The sequence below is a fragment of the Plodia interpunctella genome, chromosome 19 (assembly GCF_027563975.2).
Source record: "Plodia interpunctella isolate USDA-ARS_2022_Savannah chromosome 19, ilPloInte3.2, whole genome shotgun sequence".
NCBI lineage: Eukaryota > Metazoa > Arthropoda > Insecta > Lepidoptera > Pyralidae > Plodia > Plodia interpunctella.
The window spans coordinates 6,566,336-6,580,250 of NC_071312.1; the positions used below are offsets into that span (position 1 = coordinate 6,566,336).

Consider the following 13,915-nt stretch of genomic DNA (forward strand, 5'->3'; position numbering starts at 1 on the left):
ATAATCACTACATTTTATACCTCCTAGGATAGTATATATAAATAATTCGTAATACCCATGTCCTAAATTAATGAGTACTTAAATATAACAGCTTTTTTATCCTTCTCGATAAAAATAAACTTTGTCGGGAAAGTCAGTCCTCCTTGGAGTACAATTTTTTTTTCTTATAAATTAAAAGTCAGTCATTTTTCTATCACTCATTGTTTTTTTTTGTAGGTACTCGTCATTATTGTGATTTGTACTGTGTTTTTATGAATTCATGATTGTATGATGTTGTGGTTCACGAATCCGATTAGCATCAACAGCTATTACGAATTCAAACAATATGAGGCAATAATGTTTGATAAATAATCACGTAAGTTACGTAGTTTACTTTACCATTTTAACATAAGTTTAGATTCCATTTAGGCTAATAAACTTCTCTAAATAATTTTTAGTTTTTGTTACAAAAAAATTACAGGACAATTAGAGTTGGCTTTAGAATATATAGAAAGAGAGAGCTGTCCAAGCAGACGTGACGTCTCGTACTGTCTTTAGAGAGGTGATACCGTTAGGTCTCACTTGGAGCGAAGTTAATCATGCAGTGTCGATCAGATCAGGATTGAAGGAATCTGTGTACAAACGATGGGGGTATACAGGGATAGAAGTAGGCGGGGGTTTTTAAACTTTTGCGCTTTGCACACATAGGTTACTATCTACATAAATTATCGGGACTTAGAACGAGTTTTATCATGCGAAACTGCTCATGAGATTAGTTCTGTGAAAGGAACCTGTATACTTTTTGTTCCCTTCTGATATGATGCCAACACTATTTAAATGAGTATAAAAGGGCCGGCAGGCTGCGGTGCCCACTTCCCATTTTGTGGGCCGTATGCCAGTTTGCTTGCTCAGTAGTATAAAAAAAGTTTATTTCAGCGTTTCTTCCCAGCAGTAGTCATTCCGAAATGCCAGAGATTTTTGGGAAATAAGTGCTAGAATTTAAAATTTGATGTGGCAATGTGCTTGTGATGGTGTAATTTCTGAATTGATTTGACTTTGTACCAGCATGCTGTTCCAACTAATAGTAACGGGGATGCTCGCGGTCACGCTGGCCCCGTGCGTGATCCAGAAGATATGCAACACCACGGCCACCGCCAGCGGGCCGCCGCCCTCCAGCGTCTGCATGCACCGCATCGAAGATTGTTATACGTGAGTTATATACAGTTATACTAGCGGACCCCGAGCTCTGACGCTCAATGGCCGACGAAGAAGTCGGGAACACGCACATATGAGAGAGTTATACAGAACTACAGCCTATGTTTGAACCTGGTTCCAAAGTTCATCCAAATCGGCCCAGCGGTGTGTAAGCTTGACAGAAAGGCAGATTTTCGCATTTATAAATTAGTCTATGAATATGAATGTATGGATTACTTGTAAAACGCTTAGCAATCTCGTAGGACGAGCGTGTGGTCCCGCCCTGGAATAGGACTCAGACGAGAAAGAGAGGGAATCCAGTGGAGAAAATTTATATACTAGTTCATCGATTGTTCGGTAGAGGCAGCACTGTCGTTGTTTTTCCTATTGTATGTTGGTTGCAACTTCCGAGCAATTTTGCGCGTTTTGCCAGATAACTAATAAACCTGACGTACATATACCAATCATTTCTTTTTTTTCAGATTACATAAAGAGAACAGGAAATCTCAATACCATTGACAAGAAATTCAAAGTTAACGAAATATTTTCCAAATAAAAACAATAAAACAAAACAAAATGATATAAGCGAATGCAGAACGGTATACCTATAACCTAACTCTACCAAAAAATTAGTACCTAGTATAGCACTAAAACTTGCCGGTTTTTATTATGGTAAGCTACTTAACATATCCTGGGTGGTTCGCAGAGCGTTTCGACCGCTGCGGCTGCGCGGTCATTACAATCCGTCTATTTTCTCGAGGAAGGAATCTTTTCCAAAATCAATCATTCATAAAATTGACATTAATACAGTACAGAGTAATTAATGTAAAGTCATATTGTAAAACTCATTCTTGTCTTTGTTAAAATTTGAAAAATTGCAATGACAGCGCGACCGCCGCGGTCGAAACGCTCTGCGAACCACCTCCTACAACTGTGTACCTTATAGGTAGGCTCCCGCCCTATGATAGGAATACTCAAAATTCTGTTCACGCGTGGGTGCCGTACGAGTTGGCAGTTATTTTACAGAACAACTAAAAACAAAATTGCAACAAGCCCATACCCAAAGAAGAATAGATATACCAAGAAGATATACCAAGAAAGAATACATATTTTATAAAAGGATTATTAGGATATTTTAAAATATTACAGACGAATCCTTGTTAAATTATGACTGACTAATGACCATAGCATAGAATGAAACCGGGGACATAGAAAGTAATAACAAGGTTGAAACATAGGTCAATGAAACATAAATGTATATATAAGTATATATATTTTCCTTTCATCAGCACTTGATCACAATCATAATATGTTTCAGTATACCTTTTGACCATGTACTTTATTATGTACTTACATGTTATATTACTGATAAAAAATTATACATACATTTATATTTAAAAAATGGTAAGCCCTTCTGGCATAATAGGGACCAACACTGTTTGAATGAGTTTCTTTCGGCATTTCTTCTCAGCAGTGGTCGTTCCGAAATGCTAGTAGTTTGTAGCTTTGGTAAACATCATTTAATTTAGATTATGACGTGAAAAAGTGCCTGTGAAGGCCTAATTTCTGAATAAATGATTTGATTTTGATTTTGATTTTAAATCTTTCCCGGAAAAACAGGGGTTCCATTCTCACCTCGCCATCGTAGTTCATTTCATCGTTTTTCTCGAATTTTTTGACGGACTGCATTCACAGAATTTCAAATCTCAATCTATCATATCGATCGATCGACATTATTTATTATGAATTTGTTAAAAATTCTATGAAATGAGCTTCGTAGCCGTAATAATTGGACCCGGTCGCTTACCGCCGATGAACCTTATCCTAAACGCTTTTATTCACAGCAACCCCACGCTACGTTCCGTTCTTCGCGAATACTGAAGTAAAAATAACATTAAAAGAAAATAAACATGTGGTAAGTACATTTGTTAATGTTATTATACAAAGTATACAACTGTTTCACGTCAATTATGTAGAAAACTTAATGACAATGACTAAAAAGACAATGCCTGAATATTCGGGCGATGAGTGTGTAATGTTGACATTTTGCGTCCTCCGTATGTTTACAAATCAAATTGGACTATTGTCTTCGATCGTACAGTTATTTTGAACCCCTACTATGTATTTCGGTTCAATTATATTGTATTGTCGCGTAACAAAATTTGGTCAAAACTCGATCATTGTAATACCCACTTAATTATCTTGTGGCCTACTACCTATGATTGTTAATTTTAATTAAAGTACGTAATGAGCGAGTGCTCTATTTCGTGATCCAAAGTTGAGAAAAAAGTTGCTGTTTAAAAAGACACCTATATAGGGGGCATCGCCAACCTGAAAAACATGTAAGAATAATATATTCTACTTTAGATAAATTTTTAAATTATTATTAGTTAGGGCGCATGTCCCGGATCCGTCATCCGAGATAAATCAGACCGAAGAATCGGGCTACAAACATTACTGCGTTAGGCGTGCGTGTGCGCCTTTTTGTGGAATGGCTGGCATGCGTTGCAATTCCATACAAAAAGTTTCTTTTCAGACGCATGTGTATCGGCCTTATCTACCGTTAGTCCACCCAAAGTCCAGCGTCGCAAATTCGATGCCATAGTGAGAGTTTCTGTAAGTTAATTGTTAAATGTTAACTTTAAATTAACGATAATTTCTACAAGGTCGAAGGCTCCAGCACCTCCGCCAGTTTGCCAAAATGCCGCATTGTTCCCTCTCATTACAAAAGTATAGCCTGCTTTTCCGGTTCGGTTTTTCTCCGGATAACGGATCCGGTGAGACGGTCGCCGTGGATAAGCCTAACGATAGCGTAAACCACTTCACATTGCAGTCCAATAGTATGGGGCTGAAGTCACAAACGAGATGCGTGCTCGAATAAATCATGCGGCGCATCGTTGCGCGCGCGACTGCAAGTGTTGCCTGGGCTGTAGATTGTTCTCCTGTTGCTGCCACTGTCGCTGCGCCTGCCACCGCACCGCCTCCTCTAATGACGTCCCTCGCTTGGCTGCTCGGCTTCATCGCCTTCGTCCAATCGGTCAGGTTTTTAAAAAGTTGTGACGAGATTTTAATTAAATAACGTTATTGATTATGGAATTGGATTCGTTCTGTGCAGATGAGAGACTTTGTGAATCAGGACAGGACCGCCGAAATGTGGAATAATTGATCAAGGACTTCGTCCATCAGTATACAGGTTCCTGATCTGATTTTGGCAGAATCTGGATTGGGCTGATTCGGCATTAGATAGAATCGACCTACGGCAGAAGTACAGTTCTAGAAAATAAAAGGTTTAAAAGCAATATGTAGACAAATTTTAAAGTCCTATGTCCGATAAATTGGTCGAAGTGTCCAAGATAAAATTCAATACACACGGTATTGGTCCGCTCCGCTGAAGTTTGGTGAAGCGCAATCTATCGAAGCAAATAAATCGGTAGATGTAATTACCGTGACTTATATTAATTATATTAGGCAGATTAACACTATTATCACGGTTCTATAGAGAAAAAAAGAAAAAGAGCTCTTACACAGTAGTGTTCTGATATTTTCCCGTGTGCATGTCCTGCAAATGATCTATTTTGGCAAAAGAAAACTGCGCATTTCGGTCCACCGCACACAAGTCTCTGGTCTGCGCAGGTCTTAATTTTGAATTTGAATTAGGACATCTTGAGTGTTTCAAAGTTCTGTGTGAATGAAAATCAGTTTTTCAACCTGTGCCTAGATCTTATTATTTTTCTCAATACAACAATAATATAGAATAAGATTTTGGGAAACAATAGACAATGGTGCTTATTTATAAAAATGTTTTATAAAGGTTCACGCATATCCCTAAATCAAATATTTTCGTGATCCGTGTTGCACAATGCCCAGGCGGTGAAAATCGTGATAACTAGTATTTTATATTTTTTTTTAGTTTCAAAAAAAAATTATAAAAATGGAAGTTTCTTTTCCTATGGGTGTAGTAGTTGTCACTATAATATCGTTAACATATGCGGTAGTAAGGTTTTTGTTTCCGGCATAGTAAGTAGATTAAAGGCTGGTGTAGGTCGAATGCATATGCAGCACTGTGTACCACAATATCCCAAGCAAAGTTATTGTTCTCGTTATAGTAACCGTGTTGGCTTACGAACAAGAACGTTATACCTATTCTAACGGATTACGACTAACTCTCTCTCTAGAAGAGGAGCTAATTAGAGCCGGACATTGTCTCCAGGTTGGACATTGCCTTTATATCACTATTTACACGCGGAATTGTATCACTTGAAAATTAATTTTATCACAGTAATTTTAAGGCTGGTTTTTATACGCGCTTTTTTGTGTTGAGTAATCCGTAAGGTTATATTTATAGCATATACGATTGCCATAATTATAACAAGAATTTTCGTGCTAGGCCTATAGATTGTATGGAATTGCACGCAAACAGCCACAATGTCATAGAATAATTCCTGCATTCACATACTGCCACTACATACGCATTTTGTCTACACCATAAGTTTTAGTATGATCGATTTAATAGTCACCAAAATAGAAGAAAAAAGAAATTAATTTCAAGGTCAAATTAATTTCGATTATAATTATCCATCGTCAAAAACAAAGGGGCTTGGTTAAAGTGCGGGCTTTGTCGATAATATTATTTCGATGGCGCATCGGTACAATGTACTCAAAATTATTCCGGTCAGCTCCTCACGGTTTAGTGTGCTGCATAACAAAGTTTGTATGTCCTTTGATATGTTCTTTTCAAATATCATACTTTGGTGTGTGGCCGCTAAATGTATTTTAATTTAACATCAATTTTAAAATATAAAATGAGATACCCAAGTGATGATAAACATGGCTTTCTTATTTACAGGCAACGCCAGGATGTAAGAACTGTATTGTAAGTACTAACATTATTTAAATAGTTTTTCTCTCTTCCGTCTTTGTATGTGTAAAACTAGTGTGAAATAATTGTTTTCCCATTTATTTTTGCCTACAACCAGTAGCGTACTCGAGCTTCGTGGCGTCACTCGATCTCGTAACCGGGACGTAACCGGGAGCACGCTAGGATGAGAGAAAGTTATTTTATGATAGCCAATACTAATAATTTTATTGTTATTCATAAGAGTATTAAAACTAATATAAGTTTTTTTACTGTATGACTAACACTGTCTCGTAAACAGACACCATGCCAGACCACATGCAATCAGAGAAGAATTTACTCTTAGTATTTTTCCAGTTCTTTTCTTCCCAAACAGTTACTTACTACTAGGTATTTGTGTTTGCGCCCGACATTTTGGGAAAAAATTGTGAAAATACTAGTATAGTACACGTATATATGTATTAGTATAGTAAGTATAGTGCTTGCAACTAACACCATACGATATTACTGACCGAAACAAATGATCAATTATTACAGACTCTAGGCAAAGAAGAGAAGGCGATGTTCCGAGCCCACTCCGAGGCGTGCCTTCCCCAGTCGCAGGCCGACCCCAAGGTCATCGAGGCTATGCTGAACGGCGAACTGGCTGACGACCCTGCGCTGAAGAAGCACGTGTACTGCGTGCTGCTCAAGTGCAAGGTCATCAGCAAGGACGGGAAGCTCCAGAAGACGGCTGTACTTGGCAAGATGTCTACGAGAACTGACGGCAAAAATGCCACCAAGGTATCATATAGACAGACACTATGTTAACAGATTATACATTAGTAAAATAGTAATAAATTAGCATAGGTAGTGTAGTTTTTAAGAAATTAATTGTTTTAATTTAATGTGGAGAAGAGTACAAAACAATGTTATACCGGCTTTATACTATCGGCAAACAGTTCGCTGAAATTTCGCTGATTGGGCCGATGTTGCTGGGTTTTTATAGTATACTTGCATGGGCAAACGAGCTTGCGGGTGCCGAATGGTATTTTATGTTCGTTTGTTATCGTCGGCATCTGTCTCGGAGATAGTGCGTTGCCGGTATTAATATATTTGACCCAGCGAGCGAAGCGAGCGAGGTCTAACATTCTACTTGGGGCATAAATACATTTTTGTATGTATGTACGAGTATGTATGTATGTTTGTTTGTTTGTCCGTCTGTCTGTAACGCAATAACTTACGAACTGTTCTGATTTTGATGAAATTGAAAAGGTATGTAGGTATCTGTCAATAGAATTTTTAAGTTCGTGGGGCATCAAAATCGGTTGAGTCGTTTTTGAAATATTCACAATTTTGTAAAAATGTATTGTTTCGCGAGGTCAAAGTTCGTGGCGAACAACTAGTTTAATACAATTTGAGTCATTTTAATATAGTGTGTAATATTATAATAAGTTGTCATAGCGGTATTCGTAAAAGTAATGACTTGAGTGAGGTCAACTTAATGTGACACCAGTGTATGCAATAACAAACCCGATAAGAAATTTGTTCATAAAAACTCGCTTGAATCATTAAACTATTTCCACGCATGCTACCTAGTTGTTGTCTTGGTATTTTTATCTCCCTTCGAATTCTTTTTGAATGGGGTAATTGTGTTATTTCCAGATTCTAGAAAACTGTTCCGAGCAGGGTGGCGACACTCCCGAGGAAATAGCCTGGAACCTCTTCCGATGCGGGTACGACAAAAAAGCGGTGCTCTTCGAATACATGCCGCCAGAGGGCGCTGCCGACTTGGAGAATAATTCTCAATAATTAAAATTAAAAAGTAATAATAAAAATTTAACAACAAAAATTATGTTGTTTAAAAATTAAACAACAAAAATGTATCCTTTTTATAAACTGTCAATTTGAAGTTTTTGTTCCAATTTCAAATTTCTTCTTGATCTCCGTTATGTGGCAATATTATTTCATTACAATAAATATAATGACATGTACTTCATGAACTGTAGTTTTATTTTAGTAGGTTTAAATGTACACATAGTATCTAGGTACCCGGTATTGAAGAAATCCTTTATTCGCATAATATTATATTAGGTTCTCAAAATACCAGACTCGTAAAATATTCTACCCCCAAGGGGATAATATAGGGGATGAAAGTTTTCGATTCTCGAATTATTAGAAATATAACCGAAATTTTCCTTTCACTGAAACGCATAAACATATTATCATTCGTAAATTATATTTAGTAAAAGAGAAGACAAATTCACCTACTATAGCTATTTTATTACGTTATTATTGTCAGAACTACACTATCGTGTCCGCCATGAACGTGACGAATCAAAGGACATTGCTGGGTTTTTCTTTTGTATACAAAGCTCACGATGAAAGTTTTAAAACCAAACAATAGCTATATATATAGGTATAGCTGGCATATTTAACGTAAAAAATAAACATTAAAACTTTGAAGATTTGGTTGTCCCAACCGGCCGCCTGCCTGACCTCGTCTCTCCTTGGGAATACCGAATAGTTTTAGGACACACGTCTTCTTTTTTTATTAATTCCCAAGCGGACTGTAGATTTGGGGGCTGGTAGGCTGCTAAGGTCAAGGTACATAAAGCAGTGATTCGACTTCAGTTAACTTTGTGTATTTGCAATATCACAACGTGCACACCCGACAGAGGTTGGTGGAGAAGAAAGCACTGATGGCGGCAATTTAAGTTATGACAGCAAAAGACAATATTGTCAACTTTTTAATTATTGAGCGTCTTGTTTGACGAATAATTTTATGTTGTACTAAACATAAGGTTACCTAACCGCCAAGGGCTATGTGTCCCTTAGTCACCTTGTACGACTTCTACGGGTTGATATGGAGTGGTTCTATCCAGGGCCACATACATATGTATACGGCCATAGATTGATATCTATTATATTCTGATGAATATATATGTGACTACGGCTAAACCCCAAAGTGCCAAGCATACGATTTTCGACCTTATATCAACCTTTAGAACCTTGTTTGCATGCCAAGATAAACATCTGAGATAGGTACATTTTATGCCGGTAATTGTCAGGTTTCTGTGAGATAATCAATAGCAAACAATTTACTACGATTTACTTGAAATTACTAGATCGATTTTAATATAGGTTCCTATAAATCCCAAAGCGGATGCCGTTAAGAGATGTGATAAGCCCCCTTTTTCTTCCTAAGAACTTTAATTTGGAAACTGCTACATAGATTTTTTTTTGAGAAATATTTATGACTCGAATCCCGTGACCCGATTTTCATGCAATTGAAATTCAACTCTACGATTTTCTCAATTTTTTTTTCAATGCTCGTAAATTCACCATCGAAAAAGTTCGATCGATTGATGCGACTTTTTTCCGATTGGGATTTTCAATGAATGCGGAAACTGTATAAATTCAATGCGAAGGATTATTCAAAGTTTTGAGATTATATTGTTTAGTTCCAAGAACCTTTCGAGTAAAAGATAAATTTAGTTATCTCATGCAAATGAAGTTACAATAAATATTCATTTATATCTGTTCTTGCTTCTTGTAAAGGCTGAAAATTCAGCGATCTAAGCATAAAGACGAACTTTACGAGCATATACCAAAGCAGTGAAAAAAGTGATATTTTTATTAAAATAGGATTAAACTTTTATCATTTGATAAGAGGGTAGATGTATGAAGTAGTTAGCTATTGTTCGCAGCTACGCCCACGGTAGTTAATCCCGGACCATTAACTATATATCGATTCCAAACTTCATCAAAATAGGTCAGCTGTTTACAGACTTTCGTATTTGTAATAGATATAAATTTGTGAGTAACTATAAGAGTAACTATACTTAGATGTAGATCTTAGGTACTTTTTATGCCTAAATCACTGAACCTGCTTGGATAAAATTTTGGTTATAGATTCAGTTAAATAGCCGGAAGCGAAAAACGTATCTGTGACTATTTTTATAAAAACATAAACAAAATATTTTGCCCTGTGTGGAATATCGATAGTGCTACATATATTCGATATTCGGTGCTACCAATAGTATTGCTGCGTGCGTCAACATTGTGCTCACTAAGTTATCGACAAGTAAGTTCATTTATCGATATTCTCTTTATCATCATTCACACGGCTGTGGCGCCCCGAAGTTCGCAGCGGAACCATATCGCAGCCGAATCGTAAGTCTTAAGTGACGTCAATCTTCTTTGGGAATGCTTTCGTTGCCTTCGCCATGTATGATATCCTCGGCAGGTTATGGAGTGGTCATGTCGCAGTCGTAGAAACAATATACCGTTCACCCATCGATATTAGTGTTGTCAAAACGCTCGAGCCTCCCAAGCCTTAAACTCGGTCCTCCTAAGACTCGCTTCGCTCGATCATCAAATCCAAAGTTAGGACCCCTGTTATGCTCTAAGTTCTAAACGCTATAAGCTTTGTTACTTCCTCAGCCGCAATCATTGAAGCCCAAGGTTAATCGATATCGATGCGTCACTGCACAAATTGATTCTTTTCGTGGGAACGTATTACGTGTTATTACATCTTTATCAAAACAATAATAAATATCAGATCTATCTTGTTAGACAATGTTACAATGGTGTTTATATTATAAATATATATATATATATATATATAAATGTATATTATGCAACTCTCTAATCAGATCTTTTTAGTCTGCAGCACGATGTCTGCACAGTGTTTGTCATGAACATTTAAAAAAATTAAATTTTAAATGAATTGAATAGGTTACATAGAGTTATTTAAAATGGAGCTGACGCTAACTGTTCCGATCGCGGCTTTAATTGTCACTGTTGTAATGGTCTCGTATTCGGCGATTAAGTATATTCAAACGACGATTCAAAATCACTAAATACTTGCAACGTACTTTATAAGGTATCTAAAATCCTTTATCAATAAAAAAAAATTGAATAAATATAATAATCTTTCTAAGACAGACCGGGTCGTTGTTTGTCAAATTGTTCCAATCACAATATGAGTTGTTTTAAGAGCGTGTTGCTGAAGTGTAAGGTGATCAAGGGAGGAGAGCACAAACAGGTGTGCAGAGCAAGATGTCAACGAAGTTTGATGGGATAAATGCCACCAAGGTATATTATTTTATGTAATTTAAGCTGCTATGCCTCTAAATAATAGTCTCTCAGGTTTCATTCCACCCGAATACCATGCTGAAATATGTTCAGTAGATTTTGCGTGATTAAATTACAAATATAATGAAATCTAAATTGCACTTATAATATTTCAGTAAGAAGTAGGTAAGTACTTTGTTTGTTTGTAAACTCTTTATTGCACGAAGAAAACACATACAAAGAAAGCAGTGAAATAAAGAAAGAACGCGTACAAAGGCGGACTTATCCCAGATAGGGATTTCTTCCAGTCAACCAAGTATTTGAAAGGAAAAAAATCAACGCACAAATAGTATGAATTAGTAATATTACAGAAAAAGTAACATTGTGGTAGAAAGAAAGTTGTCTCGAATAGTGCTAGTGTTTGGTATTTGAATAAAATCTCAAAACTGAGTTAGTTCCCTTCAAAATAGATAATCATTATCATTTATCAAATTTGCTTAACATTTGTTTTTGTCTTTAGTTAATAATAGACGAAGACTGCATGGAAATCCATATTTTCCTTAGGAAACATTTATTAGTAATAATATACATAATATGATTCTCATATGGATTTCCATAGTGTATTTAAGAAACTTTCCTACCCTATGTGAAAAAAATATGGCCGTGATAGTACTTATATTACAATGTATCTCTCATCTAAGCACTTTCGGTTGTATCTTCAGCAAAAAAGCGTCAGTCGTAATCTATTTTCTCGTTATTCGATATTTTCTGATCATTGGCTACGTATTACGTATCTATTATACTTGGGCTTTTTCGAATGACATTAATTTCATCAAAAACCCTAAATACGGGATACACGGAACGCGTGGTAACTAGGGACAGACTGGTCAAATGATGACAGTCCTGCATAAGTTGATACGTCCAAGATGGTTGATAGGGTTTGCCGCATACGTAACCGCTCATCGCTCTGAGACTAAGGAAGGAACCTGAAAACCGCTCAGAGGAGAGAGAAACCCTAATGATAGTTTCAAATTATTAATTATTTATTTCCAGATGCCACAGAAGTGTTACGATCAAGTACTGGAAGAGACAACCTGGAACCAAAAACCAGTAAACCTGAACTCTTCTTGTAAATTAACTGGTGTGGACAATAGCTGTGATCTGCTGTTAAGTTCAGCTTGCCATGATGCATGCATTCTACCTACCTAAAACGTACCTAGAACGGTATGTACAGTCAATAACACATCAGACTACCGATTCATTGCAAATTCATCGCTATTACCGCGACATAAAGATCTAAGCAAGGTAACTTGAAATGCAGTCGAATGTACGTCGTACGTTCCATAACATCGTAAATTTCATGGAAATATTGTTGTTAGGTACCTATATGTGTAAAATAGAGTTTAGATCTAAGAATATAATTATAGCTACTCCCTAAATATGGAGGTTTGATAATACTGTTAATTAAATACCACAAAATGTTAATAAATGCATGTGGAAATGTAAGCAATGTCGCCAGAAGGTTCTGCCATTTCTTTAAATTAAATTTAAAATATATAGTTGCAAATCTCCTAATGTTGTAATCTTAATGCATATTTTTAATATAATAACATGTGTGTACTTCATGAACGGTAGTTTTATTATGTATATTCCTTTATACCTGATAGTTACCTATTTTTCGACTTTTTGTCCACAAAGAAAAACATTGGAAATCATACAGATGAGACAAAGCGTACATTAGGAATTGAGGAACTATAATATATTATAGAAGGTGACTTTTATACGTTGCCAATATTTTGCCTACATGCTCAGTCAAAGATTCTGAACAATATTTAGCATGGGAGTAACTCCGAAACCAAGAAAAAAAAATCAGCAGTTCTATACAAAATTAAATACCTAAGTTGTCGAAAATGTATGGAACAGCCGATTATTTTTTTGCGATTTATAGGTTGCTTCCATAAGAAAATTTGTTCAGTATGGTACTGAGCATGTAGATAAAATAATGCCAATGTATAAAAAATCACCTGTATAACCGATATATAAATCGTTATGTACAAGTGATCTTTTTACAACGCGTACTGATGATCATATACATTGAATCCTGGACGGTAACGGTATACAGGCGTGTTGACTGACCCCTACACCAATGACATCGTCAAAATTCGGATGAACAATGATGATTTCATCGGGTAATGACACTAGACTACTGTATGACGAATTAAATTAATATTCATATTTTTTATCCAAATCAAAGTAAGTATCAATAGTGATCGATCAATTTTTTCCATCGATGTCTGTATTACCTATAATGAAATGCATTTACAATCTGTTTATGTGATAATATTTTTATGGTTCTATTTAGGTAAATTATAATTATTTTTAGTTGTTTATTGAGTATTAATAAATTACTACTTTTAGTTAAATTTCGATTATCCATCTATGCTTAGTTAGGTATTTAGTTAAATGTGCTAGTTCGTAACATTATACGTAGAACCTTAGGTCTAGATTTTGTACAACTAAGGAAAATCTAGTTGCAATGCCAATCTGGGTTTCATTCCTATTATGTAAACAACCTAACAATGCTCACAAGACACTTCAAATCGAAATAACGGTTAATGTCATCCGTATTAGGCGCTGTCTTCAAACTAAATATTTCTATTTAACATAAAAGACTTGCGAAGGTGTACCTACGAGATAGTTGCACTGCGTTAAGTGTAAATTATAATTTGAAACAGCTTTATGATCTCATTGCGATCTGTGGGTGGTGACCCACAAAGCGGCAGAATACCCGGGCCCTGGCAGTATGACCGTGCGTCTTTGCCTCTACGC

The 13,915-nt window shown here is 36.2% G+C and overlaps 1 protein-coding gene and 2 long non-coding RNA genes across 3 annotated transcripts; 2 read left to right on the forward strand and 1 right to left on the reverse strand.

Moving 5' to 3' along the window:
- Nucleotides 1–210: 210 nt before the first annotated feature.
- On the forward strand, nt 211–8,010 carry LOC128678427 (uncharacterized). The gene is made up of 9 exons (XM_053759973.1): nt 211–355; nt 1,045–1,188; nt 1,656–1,845; nt 3,018–3,088; nt 3,710–3,789; nt 4,007–4,210; nt 6,020–6,046; nt 6,566–6,811; nt 7,673–8,010. Exons 6-9 carry the CDS (start codon nt 4,058–4,060, stop codon nt 7,817–7,819), a joined length of 573 nt encoding a protein of 190 aa, XP_053615948.1. The 5' UTR covers nt 211–355; nt 1,045–1,188; nt 1,656–1,845; nt 3,018–3,088; nt 3,710–3,789; nt 4,007–4,057; the 3' UTR covers nt 7,820–8,010.
- Nucleotides 4,102–4,845, reverse strand: LOC135309912 (uncharacterized). Its single transcript, XR_010370172.1, has 2 exons — nt 4,698–4,845; nt 4,102–4,427 (listed from the first exon to the last, which is right to left on the reverse strand). It is a non-coding gene; the product is annotated as an uncharacterized LOC135309912 (long non-coding RNA).
- A 1,698-nt stretch (nt 8,011–9,708) lies between the features above and the next one.
- Nucleotides 9,709–12,715, forward strand: LOC128678428 (uncharacterized). The gene is made up of 2 exons (XR_008405640.1): nt 9,709–10,094; nt 12,140–12,715. It is a non-coding gene; the product is annotated as an uncharacterized LOC128678428 (long non-coding RNA).
- Nucleotides 12,716–13,915: the final 1,200 nt, after the last annotated feature.